The sequence below is a fragment of the Myotis yumanensis genome, unplaced genomic scaffold (assembly GCF_028538775.1).
Source record: "Myotis yumanensis isolate MYYU_CA2020_CCGP unplaced genomic scaffold, mMyoYum1.0.hap1 SCAF_14, whole genome shotgun sequence".
NCBI classification, from domain to species: domain Eukaryota; kingdom Metazoa; phylum Chordata; class Mammalia; order Chiroptera; family Vespertilionidae; genus Myotis; species Myotis yumanensis.
Genome location: NW_027223765.1, coordinates 21058523 through 21071372, shown reverse-complemented (window position 1 = coordinate 21071372; position 12850 = coordinate 21058523). Strand labels below are relative to the sequence as shown.

At 45.1% G+C, this 12850-nt stretch overlaps 1 protein-coding gene across 1 annotated transcript in view; it reads left to right on the top strand.

Annotated features, from left to right (window-relative positions):
- The window catches only part of KCNH8 (potassium voltage-gated channel subfamily H member 8), a 277527-nt gene extending 273482 nt beyond the window's left edge, over positions 1 to 4045 (top strand). Inside the window, exon 16 of the mRNA XM_070391102.1 lies at positions 3323 to 4045. Within this exon, the coding sequence (XP_070247203.1) occupies positions 3323 to 4027 (705 nt within the window). The 3' untranslated portion in view covers positions 4028 to 4045. The remainder of the gene's footprint in view (positions 1 to 3322) is intronic.
- Positions 4046 to 12850: the final 8805 nt, after the last annotated feature.

Sequence of the window (12850 nt, the reverse complement as noted above, 5' to 3'; positions counted from 1 at the left end):
ATGTCAAGAACATGGCCATGGAAAGGTATATCAACCATAGGGAAATATCTGGGCATTTTGGACGCTTGAAATACAGTTCATCAACCGAAGGACTTGTATGCATCCATATAACCATAACTAATGGACATAAGACACTGGGGGGTAAGGGAGAGCAGGGGCTTGTTAAGGGCGGGGGGGAAAAAGGACACTTATGTAATACCCTTTGTAATACTTTTAGCGAAAAATAAAAATTAAAAAAAAAAAAAAGAAATACAGTTCATCAAAAATATATCTGGCCCAGTCAGTGTGGCTCAGTGGTTGAGCATCGACCTATGGACCAAGGAGTCACCAGTTCGATTCCCAGTCAGGGCACATGCTCCGGTTGCAGGCTTAATCCCCAGTAGGGGATGTGCAGGAGGCAGCTAATAGATAATGTTTTTCTCTCATCGATGTTTCTCTATCCCTTGCCCTTCTATTCTCTCTCAAGATCAATAAAAGCATATTATTTTTTAAAAAAGAAAAATGTCTGCTAACCTATTGTTTGGTTTAAGATTTTTCTTTATTGCAAAATCCCTTTTGTTGTTGTTGCATTCATATAATTTGCTGTGAAGAGGTTTTACTGTTCAGACGCCTAGGGTTTTTGGAGATGACACCATTTACTTATTTGATGTTGAATTACCATTTCGACAGCTTTTACACATGGGGCTACTTTCTGTATCATCTGTGCTCTTCACAAATTCTGACCACATTGTCTTTTTCCACATATAATGTACTATAACAGAAAGAGCACCAAACTTACATGGCTTGAATTCTAAACCAAAGACTCTTACTCAGGTAATAAAGGACCTTTAAAAATGACATTTAACCTGGGGGTCTTAGTTAGTGTCCCCATCTCACTAGTGGGATAATAATAATGTATCCCTACCTACTATTTGTAGAACCGATAGGGAAAATGTACCTGAAAGCACATTGTATTATGAATTTACTCAAACATTTATTAAACAACACAATCATTATGTATCTAAAATGCAAATTGTTCTTCAAAGACTGTGTCTTTATTCAATCTACATAAAAGGCTGATCAAAAGCATTTTTATTGGGGTCTGAGCTTATATAGCCCCAGTGAATGTGATATAGGAATTAAACTTGGCCTACAGGAAAGGATGGTTAATAGGTCCCTTCCAACATCTCATTGAGTGTCAGTCTTCCTCTGAAATGTTGATAGAAGAGCTAATCAATTCAGGATAGAACCCAAGGGTGCAAGTCTACAGAGCTGAGATCCAGATACTGATTTAAGCCTGGTCTATACACTTTAGAATTGAGGCTTGGCCGGGTATGAAATTGACCACCTGCAGTGGAAATTTCAAAACACATAGAATCGTTCTCAGTTCACTGTCTCACTTCTTAACTGTGAGGCTCAGAGGTATCTCTTCGTTGCCAGAAGTTTTAGATCCGCTGAAAAGCCTGGACAAGTGTTCGACTGGGTCCCTCGAGTCCCGTGCCAGCAGCGAGGCAGAAATAGTTTTGGCCTGGCAATTTCAAGGCAGGTGTTGCCAGTGGGTTGCCTGAACCATGGAAGAACCTCCTTCTGGCCTTTTTTTAAATGCCTGCTTTGAGAGGCACTACCTCCTGATGGGCCTGCCAGGGAGAATTAGTTTCAGAATTCATTCAGAGGAAGTGGACTGAATTAAGTTACTGGATAAACTAGGAACGTCTACTTAAAAAGTCTGCCCAAAACAATCTTGGTTTTGGCATCACTGAAACTGAACTGCTCATTGTGTTTATTTCGTTTTCCGATGGTATTTATCCTATGGGTTCAGTTGCTTATATTGGACTTTTGTGGTTCATGATAGTAAAATCAAGTCAGAGAGAAAATACTTTATAAGAGGTGTTAATGTTATGAACCTAACCACAGACTAGAAAATATGTATCCATGCCCTGCTTTCTGAAATACAGGTCCTCCACATTGTGGAATATAAACTCTCCAGAAAAGCTGAATTTAAGTCCAATTTAAACTTCTGGTGGTCTTCATGCTTAAAAAAGCCATGTGGTTGTTAGAAAAAGAAATCCTCCAGTGAATTTTATTATTGCTTTTAAATGTAAAATGGATGATGAAGACTCTTCAGTGGTTCTTGAGTGTTCAAAGGTCATATGTCCTTTCAAAATCTTCATAAAAGCTGGATGTCTAACCTGGAAAAGTGGATTTAAGCCCATACCACACAATTTGGGTTGTAATTTCACGAGGTCCCGGGCTCACTGATGGATCCCAGCACACACAGGTTCCCCGCAGTGGTTATCTGTACTCACCTACCTTGAAGGTCTTTTTCTTTCTTTCTCTCATTTTGCAGCTTTCCCTTTTTCCACAGGCTCCCTCCCTCGCACATCTGGTGTGGGTTCTTGCTCACCGCCCACAGCATCACTGAAGGCCAGTCTGTCACTGGGTCTATCATAAGCGTAGCTCTTGACCAGAAAGGACCAAGTGAGCGCTCTCATTCACTGTCTGTCTGCTCTGGAAGGTGGTGTGCTGAGTGCCTTCCATGCAGTGCCCCCTCACTCAACATGTTGTGAGGTAATGTGTGTGAACCACTGTGCACCAGTAACTCAGAGAAGGTAAAAGATACTATCAGTATTTAAGAGATACAGGTGCGGCTGGTGTGGCTCAGTGGTGGAGCATCGACCCATGAACCAAGAGGTCACGGTTCGATTCCTGGTCAGGGCACATGCCCAGGTTACAGGCCAGAGGCAGCGATTGATCATTCTCTCTAATCATTGATGTTTCTATCTCTCTCTCCCTTCCTCTCCTTGAAACCAATAAAAACTTTTTTTTAAATAAGAGATTCAGGAGATGATGGGCCCACACTTCAAATTTTTTTCAAGAACCCCAGAAACATGGATTAAGAATGCCAGACTAGCCCTGACCAGTTTGGCTCAGTGGATAGAGCGTTGGCCTGTGGACTGAAGGGTCCCAGGTTCGATTCTGATCAAGGGCATGTACCTTGGTTGCGGACACATCCCCAGTAGGAGGTGTGCAGGAGGCAGCTGGTCGATGTTTCTAACTCTCTATCCTTTTCCCTTCCTCTCTGTAAAAAAAAAAAAAAAAAAAAAATCAATAAAAGATATTTAAAAAAAAAAAAAAGAATGCCAGACTATGTCTAAGTTCCTTCAGAATGAGGATGGCTTTAGGTCAGGTTCCCAGTTTCCCCTTCACCCTTTGGACTTGACTGGCATAGAGGCCAAACAGCCCTGCAGACCTTCTTATTAGAGATCTCACTTCCCTGCCGCGCTGCTCTGAAACCACTACCATGCACTCTGACTATGGCCTTTGCTCTGCTTTATCCAAACAGGTGACAGCCCTGGCTCAGGAGGTCTCCCAGTTAGGTAAAGACATGAGGAGTGTGATGCAACTTCTAGAAAACGTCCTGCCACCCCGGCAGCCGGCACGGTTTTGTTCTCTGCACACCACCTCCGCGCAGCCCTCCAGGGACAGCTTCCAGAGCAGGATGGCCTGGGGTGCACACCAACCTTGCCTACACTTGCAAGCAGGCGGAGCCGCCTACACCCAAGCACAACCTTGTCGCGGCAATGTCACCTCCGACATTTGGAGTGTGGATCCCTCCTCCGTGGAGACCAGCCCCCAGCGAACTGGAGCTCCGGAGCCCAACCCTGCAGGCAGTGAACGCGCTCATTCTCCAAACCTTGATTTTTCACCCGCCCACTACCCGGTGGTGCAGGAGGGTCACTTGCAATTTTTAAGGTGCGTCTCTCCGCATTCGGATGCGACGCTGACGCCTCTGCAGTCCATTTCAGCGACTCTCTCGTCCTCTGTCTGCTCCTCCTCGGAAACTTCCTTGCACCTGGTTCTCCCCAGCAGGTCAGAGGCGGGCAGCTTCGGCCAGCGAGCCGTGAGCTCCTTCAGTCTGGAAAACCTGCCCGGGTCTTGGGACCGGGAAGGACTGGCATCCATCTCTACTGAGCCCTTGGAGAACTTTCCATTGCAAGTTGTCACAAGCACAGCCGACGTGAAAGATAACAAAGCCATCAACGTATGATGTTAGTGCACGGGAGGCGGCTGCCAATTTCAAACCCCCCAGTGCATGCCCCGCTTTGGCTGCCTGTTGTGCCTCTGGCAGACGTGCGGACGGAGCAGAGCGGGGAGTCCTGCGGGAGAGAGCCAGGCGAGGGGCCAGGGCCAGGCACAGGCACCTCCATGCCGCAGCAGACACTTTCTAGATCCCAGACACGCGAGAGGATCATTTTTCCTGTACAGGTATTAACTCACGGGTCTGTCTGACGGGCTTGGGTAAGAATGCAATGACCCTGAGGGTCTGAGCAGCTAGAAGTCCCAGACAAAGAACGTGTGGACTGGTTTTGTCCCGGGTGGCTTTTGTGAAGGGCAGCAAAGGTTTCTCCCGAGTATCTGTCTGTCATCCTTGAACAATATCCGTAGCACTGTTGGCCTGGAGCGCGCGCGGCTCCCGCTGACCTATTTTTCTTTTTGTGGAGGCACAGGGACAAACATCACCGCATGTCATCTCCTAAGACAATCAGTCAAGTAGAGCTGGTGGCCAGTGGTTAGCTACTGCACGTTATTTGCCATGTAAATGATGATGTCTTTATTTATCAAAAAACAAAGAGAGCCTATTTTTATATCCTTGGTATGAAATATGTATTTAAACTATTTAAAATATTTATAAAGAAATGAATGTTTTCATTTTAGTAAAAAAAAAAAAAGCTTGCCATTTTAACAAGAAATGCACTACTGCTATGTATAGTAGATCAAAAATTATTTATTATTAAGAGGATGTAGTTTCAAAAGGCACCCCCCCCCCCTTTTATCTGCATGCCGTTTGCCACAAATGTATCCTCACGCTTCTGGATGATGAGAGAAAAGCGAGGTCAGACCTTCTCGTTAGAGATCTCACTTCCCTGCCCCACCGCTCTGAAATCACGACCATGCACTTGATGAAATGAAGTGCAAACACGGACTCAGTGTCAAGTACACAAGCTCTAGCACATGGTAGGGGCTGCACCCACTCTGCTGACTCGAGGCTGCTCTCGGTGCCAGCACAAATGCCCCTTCTCTAGGCATCACACTTTGTTGGGCAGGAACCCAAAAGTAGCCTGTGGGATATGAAATCACAACTACATTGAGTCGTTTCGGCCTCAAAATGAGGGAGAAAATCTTGGGTGTCTCCCTGTGCTGTTCCTTCAGGAGAGGTTTGTAGACCAGTGAAAATTCCAAAATTGAGCCAAGACTTCTGATTGATGATTTGTGAGAGAAATGCCAACTTGCATGGGATCAGCACTTTAATTTTTTTTAAAGCTCTCAACAATGCTCTAAGTGAAGTGGAGCAGGTGTTTTCCTTCTCGTTTTACAGAGAGAGAAAAAAAGAGTCCCAGAGATTACGCAGCAAGGAAGCTGGAGAAGGTCTGGAACGTATAATGCTTCCCCCACCGCGCCCCCCCCCCCCGCCGCCCCCCCTCCCCCCCCCCCCACACACACACACACACATCTCAACCAGCACGCAAATTCAGATGCTGGCTTGTTAAGGATTTAAACGCCTTTTTAAAATTTTATTTTATGTTTAAGAACATTTAGGACCTAATCATCCCAGACGTTCTTAGAAAACCTATTGAATTCACATTCCGGAGTCCCCCTATTCTTATTTCCCACCACAGAGAATCAACAACCTGAGAAGTGTATCATTAAAAACATCTAAACAAGCAAGACTTCTGATGTGTGAATCTTATAACCTAAAATAGGCTAGAATAACAGAAAGAAAAGAAATCTGTAAGAAAATGTGGAAACAGAACATGTTTATGAGGCAGGTCACTCAAAAATCAATGCCCTCTACTCTCCCACGTCCATATTGAACCTCTCCCTACTTGAGTGAATGGGAAAATTGAGGCAAAGGGGACCGTCTAATGTAATCATTTGTATTCCCTATTTTGCCCCCTGACCGATGTCCTCGTTTGAAGTACCATTCAGAAAGAACTCACAGGTGTTGGCTGGTAAAATAACCTTCTGGAAAACTAGCACTACAATAATAATGCTACTAATGACTGACATTCTGTTTTGGTTTGGTTTGGTTTTTTGTTTGTTTTTTAAATATATTTTATTGATTTTTTACAGAGAGGAAGGGAGAGGGACAGAGAGTTAGGAACATCGATGAGAGAGAAACATCGATCAGCTGCCTCTTGCACACCCCACACTGGGGATGTGCCCGCAACCAAGGTACGTGCCCTTGACTGGAATCAAACCTGGGACCCTTCCGTCCACAGGCCGACGCTCTAGCCGCTGAGCCAAACCGGTTAGGGCTGACATTCTGTTTTTTGAATACCGACAGTGTACCAAATGTTTAGGAACTAACACGTTTCTCCTTGTAATCATCAAGCAATGCTAAAAGCTACTTGTTATGATCCTCTCTATTTTATAAATGAATAATTGGGACATGGATTTTTTTACCTTGCCCCATCACATTGTTCTAAATGACAGACCCAATACCCCCATGGCTATCCTGGGTACTCCTCCCTCCTTATTCTTGCTGACTTTTGAAATTAATTTCTTCTGAAATCTGCAAATAAAATATTTGCTATTTTTTTAAGGAGGCATACAAATGGGCTAAATTCGTGCAGCTCTGAGGATCTGGGGGAGTCCAGTGAGAGACCTAGAAACATGCCCACATTTTTCCAGCCAGTCACCTTCGCTGTATCTATTCCACACAACTGATGTTAGCGGGTGTAAGAACCAGCTCCCTGTCCTGGGCACGTCTGCAACGGGATGAGAATGAGCGAGCTCCTGGGAGAAGTAAGGGTTCCTACAGATTTCTTACAGGAGGGCTCCTGCCTCATCTGAATCAGCCACGCCTTCTCCTTCTTAGTCTTTTCTCTCATCATTATTCTGAGAAACAGGACTCTCCCTTATCCTGAGCAGCTTAGAATGACATGTTTTGGCTTTTGTTTGTTTTTGCATGTTGTGATATTCTAGGAAATGAGAATTCCAAGTTGTTCTAGATGTTTGACTTGCTAAACAATGTTGCTATGCAAGGCCCTTGTCTTCTGATCAGGGATGCACTTCTGGAGCCCTGCGCTTTCGTTCTCCTCATCTGCCCATGCTCAGCTGAAGGAGCCAAGCAGGGATCATCCGAGAGGGAACAGAAGCACTTATTTTTTTGGTCAAGTATATTTTCTTAAAAATAATATTGGGGACTAAAGTCTTCTGTGTAGTTCTAATTAAGAGTCCCAGACTAACATTATATAAGACTTTATTTTAATTCAACTTAGGAAGAAGTTTCTGGCAATTAAAGCTACTTATCAATGGAGTTGATTGCCTGGAGAGTTGGGAAGATCACTAACAAGGTATCCTTTCAGAGATGAATAACTCTTTGAGAGGAATATTGTTTTCCAGAAGGGCTTGGTGTCAGGTGTTAGCAGAATACCTGCATCAGAATCACATGGGGTACTTGTTTAAACTATGGGAAATCTGGCAACAACCTAGCCCCTTTGGGTGGGGCCTGGGTCTCTCCCATGTACTAAACTCCTGGGGTGACTTAGATACACTAAAGATTAGGAAATGTTAGTCTACAATCTATAGTAGTACAAGACTGAGTCCTGGCTAATTTATACATAAATGGACTAGCATCTAAATTCTATTAAAGATAGCCCTGGGCCTATAATTATATTAATAGTTAGGCCGGGTTAACCCCTGTATCAGTAGTCTCAAGCTCTAGTTTGAATAACATATTTCCAGGGGATCTTAATGAAATAGAGATTTCAGGGTCCTGGCCTCCATGACGTGAGCTGGGTCCCAAGTGGTTCTGATATGGATGTTACAGGAAACAAACTCCAGAAACACTGTCCTAAGTGGTGCCATCATCCCTTAGATAATGTAATCATCCCTTAATTGGTTCTGTGGGAGGTGGGCCCACTAGAATCAAACCAATTCAAACTGACAATTGTGTGCAATTCTACTTCTTTACAGTTCCTAACACATCAATGAGTTTTTTCATAAAAATTATCGGTCACTTTCTCCAAGAAACCTTCCAACATTTATTCATTATTTCCACTAATCATGGTCAAGTACCTAACCTACTATATGCCCTACACTAGTACCTCTTGTTTATTGTAGGTCTCTGTCTTCTTGTTTTATTCGGATTTTCTAGAAGGAAAAAAAAGTGCCTGCTGAAGTCTCATAATCTGATCAGTTCTTCATAGATAGGGAGGAATCCTATTTGGATGTGAAGCAAGCCAACTATTTGGTTTAAAAATGACAGTTGCCCCCCTATTGTCTGTGACGAAGGCCTGGGCTAGGGTGTGAGGGAGGACTGGGAGAGGACAATGGGGGAAAAAGGGGACATATGTAATACTTTCAAAAATAAAGAATCTTTTTAAAAGTACAAAGAAAAGTGACAATTGCTGTGGAAGGGCCCTGTGTGGAATAGAACTGCTAAAGTCAAGATTATGACATTAATCTTCTCATGAAGTATGTAAGTTAGGTCATCCTTTTAAGACACGCCTTTACTACAGAATTCTATAATACTCCAAACATAGCCCACCCTAGATCACGGTCATCAATGAAAGACAGAACCTCAGCACATGTGCCCCTCAATTAAAGGCTGTTCCAAAACGCTGTCCGTTGCCTCCTTCTTTCAGGTTACCCAAAGGCAAATACTTCAAATAAACATGATACTGAGGAAGAAGGAGTTTTAGAGGGACACCTAGAAGTGTTTGTTTCCAACCATTTTCCTTTGCTCTGTGACCCCCGACGAGTTAACACTTCTGAGTCTCAATTTCTTCATCTAAAAATTGGAGATTGAAAGGTATCTAACTTGCAGAATTTTATGAAGGTTGAATGAAGTAATTTATGTGAAAGCACACTGCCTGGCATCTAATGAATGCTAAGCAAATGTCACTTGTCTCCCCTGACTCTCTCCTGCTTCCTTCCCCTCCTCCTGACATCTCCCTCTCTCCCTCCCCCTTCCTCCTCCCCTCTTTCCCCCCACCTCCTCTTCCCAACTTCCTCCCTGCCTCTCCCTTCCCCCCTCCCTCACCCCCAGCTTCTCTGCGCTCTTCTCTCCCTTCTGCTCCCTTCTTCTTCCCCCTCCCCTACCTGTCCCAGGCTAACTTTTGGAAAATGAGTCCCTTTGACATCTTCTCTGCTCAGGTCCCAATCTACTTATATACTATGTCCCCCAACAGTCTATCCGTCACAGTGTTAATAATCAAGTCAACATTAACCTTCAAAAAAAAAGTCCTTGAGGAGGCATCAGGGTAAAAATGGGCTGTCTCTGCTCCCAGCTATCTTAGCCGCAACCCATGTGGCTTCTGATTCATCTTTATCCGCATTTTGGTAATTAAATTCTTAAACTTTGTATTTACAGAAGGGCCCAGGAAATGTAGTCACTAACATGAATATATTGTATAAACATACACACACACACACACACACACACACACACACACACACACACTAGAGGCCCAGTGCATGAAATTCGTGCACGGGGTGGGGGTTCCCCTCAGCCCAGCCTGCACCCTCTCCAATCCGAGACCCCTCAGGGGATATCTGACTGCCAGTTTAGGCCTGATCAGAGATCCCTCTCACAATCCAGGACCTCTAGCTCCTAACTGCTTACCTGCCTGCCTGCCTAATCGCCCCTACCTGCCCCCCCCCCCCGCCCCCGCCAGCCTGATCACCTCTAACCACCTCTGTCTACCGGTCTGGTCACCCCCAACTGCCCCCCTGCTGGCCTAGTCGCCCCTAACTACCCACCCCCAACTGGCCTGGTTGCCCCCAACTGACCCCCTGCCGGCCTGGTCGCCCCTCACCACCTCCCCCTGCCGGCCTAGTCACCCCTAAATGCCCCCCCTGATGACCTGGTTGCCCCCAACTGCCCCCCCACAGTCCTGGTCACCCCCTACTGCCCTCCCGTGCCAGCCTGGTCACCCTAACTGCCCCCCTGCCGGCCTGGTCGCCCCACTCAGCCTGCTGTTTGGTCATCACTGTTACTGTGATGGCATCCCGGACAATCTGCATAATTTGCTATTACTTCAGAAATGACACACCCACCATCACAAGCCACAGATCTGAGCTAGTCAGCCAACAGCCTCAGAACTTGCCCTGTGGGGAGTGGCTTTGCCCTCCTGCCCGCCTGCTACTTCACAGGAATGCCCACAAAGCTTCCACTTGGGATCCCTCCCATCCAGAGAATAGGTCCCACCAGAGGAAGCAGCTGAAATGTCACTCCCTGCAGTGTGTCCTCAAAGAATCTGTGTCCTTGGGTTGTGTCATTTAACAGATCCCTGCAGACAGCCAGGGAGGCAGAGACCAGCACATTGTACCTCTTGTTCCAGGAAATTAAATAAGCTGTACATTCTAAAAAAAAAAAAAAAAAGACAGCTGGGTGGGCAACACTACGCCTTCTCAGACTCTCTCCTCCTGGCTGAGGTTTCTCCCCTGTGGAGATGAGAAGCTGGGAATGGGATGGAATTTAATACTGGGTCTAAAGCGCTATTTGAGGTTTTCGTGGGGGTTTTTTTTACAGTTGGCTTGATAAAAATAAAACATGCATATGTGATATAATTGAGTACAACCGAGAATAAAACTGGAGGAAGTGAGACTTAACAGTGTGTCTGTGCTTTTCATTTTCATAAGAATCCAGTACACTAACTTGAGGGGACCACGCTCAATTAAGCATTCCCTCTGGGGTAAAGAGTACCCCACCCGTTTGGCATTCTTGCTTTTAGTAGTAAATTTTCTACCATCACTGAGGCTCCTGAGCTCCAGCTGGCACTTTATTGTTCACTACGGTTTATTTGTCCCGAGGAAGAGTTATTTCTGAACTCGGCATGGGGGTCTTTGTTAACTGCTGCTGAGGAAGAGGCTTGAACTGGGCTGCATCCCTCAGGGAACACAACCCTCTGAGTGGCGACAGCCACATGGCTAAGCCTCTGAGAGCCTTTCAGGTCCCTTGCCATGATTGGCAGTGATGTCCAGGAGCCCCCAGGTTGATACGCATATTTCTGAAAGTTGTCATGGTAACCCACAACCCAAAATGAGTCATGATTGCTCCTCCTGCTCTAATCAGGCAACCCGTAGAGCAAAATCAAATTGTCATCTCTGGCTTCTGGCACCCACGAGATATTTGAACCCTAGACCTGAATCACTTAATATGTCTCTGGTTTAATTTACAGCAAAACCTCATCCAGAGAAAAAAGGAGACTCTATCCTTGTTTTCTGACTCTTGATTCTCAAAGTGTGGCCCATGGAACAGCAGCAGCAGCTTCATGTGGGAGCTTCCTGAAAATGCAGAATCTTAGACCCCACCCCAGAGCTACTGAATCAGTCTGCATTTAACAAGATCCTCACAGGTACATGCGATAGTTTGTTTTGGGTTTATTTGTTTTGTTAATATATTTTTGTTGATTTCAGAGAGGAAGGGAGAGGGAGAGAGCGATAGAAACAACAATGATGAGAAAGAATCATCAATCAGCTGCTTCCTGCATGCCCCCTACTGGGGATCAAGCCTGCAACCCAGGCATATGCCCTTGACCAGAATCTAACTCCAAACCCTTCAGTCCACAGGCCGATACTCTATCCACAGAGCCAATCCAGCCAGGACTGTTTTGGGGTGGTGTGTGTGTGTGTGTGTGTGTGTGTGTGTGTGTGTGTGTTTAATAAACACTGCGATAAACACTGGTCTTGACTCTGGCCACCTTGAGAATCATCTTTTAAAAACCAGACTCCTGGCTTTGCCCTCAAAGATTCTGATTTAGTTTATCTGAGTGAGACACAAGTATCGGTAATGTTTTAAAACTCCCCCAGGGACTCCAGTGGGCACCCAGGGTTGAAAAAGCACTGCAATTCTAGAACAGCGATTCTCAAAAGGTGGTCCCTGACCAGCAGCATCAGCATCACCAGGAACTCATCCAAAATGCAAATTCTCAGGCCCAGGCCGAGACCTACATGTCAGAACCTCTGGGGGTGGCCCCAGTAATCTGTGGTGATACCTACGCCTGACAACGTTTGAGACAACTGCCCTAGTCTGGGCAGCAAGGAACCAGCATGGGTTGAAGTAGGTCTTCAGGAGAAAGGAGTTTATCATCTGTATATATAAAAGTCTAAGTGACTGAGTGACCAGTCAATCGGTCACTATGATGTGCAATGACCACCAGGGGACAGACAACACACAGGATCGGGCTCCCTCCTGTCTGGATCGGGCCTGCGGGGATCAGGCCGAAATGGCTATCTGACATTCCCCAAGAGGTCCTGGATTGCAAGAGGGCACAGGCCAGGCTGAGGGACCCCAATGGTGCACGAATCCGTGCACTGGGCCTCTAGTAGTGATATAATTATTATTAGATGTTTAATAAGATGATTAACATCAACCTTCGTCCATCTATTTTGAATAGTCCTCGATGTTTTAAAACCATACTGATATATAAACACATCACTTCCTATTTAGGATAGGCTCCTTTGCCATCTTTTCTATTTCTACCATTTAGCCTAATGATACATCCTTGTGAGAAATTTTGTTCCTAAGATAGCATTGGTGCATCTCAGTTTCATGAGGGCTGGCTTGGGAAAAGAATGGTGTTGGTTACAACAGTGAGTCAAAATTATAGGATTAGTGTACCATGACTGAGGAGAGAAGTTTCTCCCCAAGACTACAGATAATGTGTCCTAAGAAAAACCTAGTGTCAGTTCATATATTGTTCTTATGTTTAAAAAATCTGGGCTTTATATTTCAACATGGAAACAACTGCATATATAAGCCATAGGAGCAACTTTATGGCGTTTTGATGACATTCATGGAAAATAACTAATACCCTATAATATGATTGTGGGAAGGTGGTACCTACTGACAAACTATCAT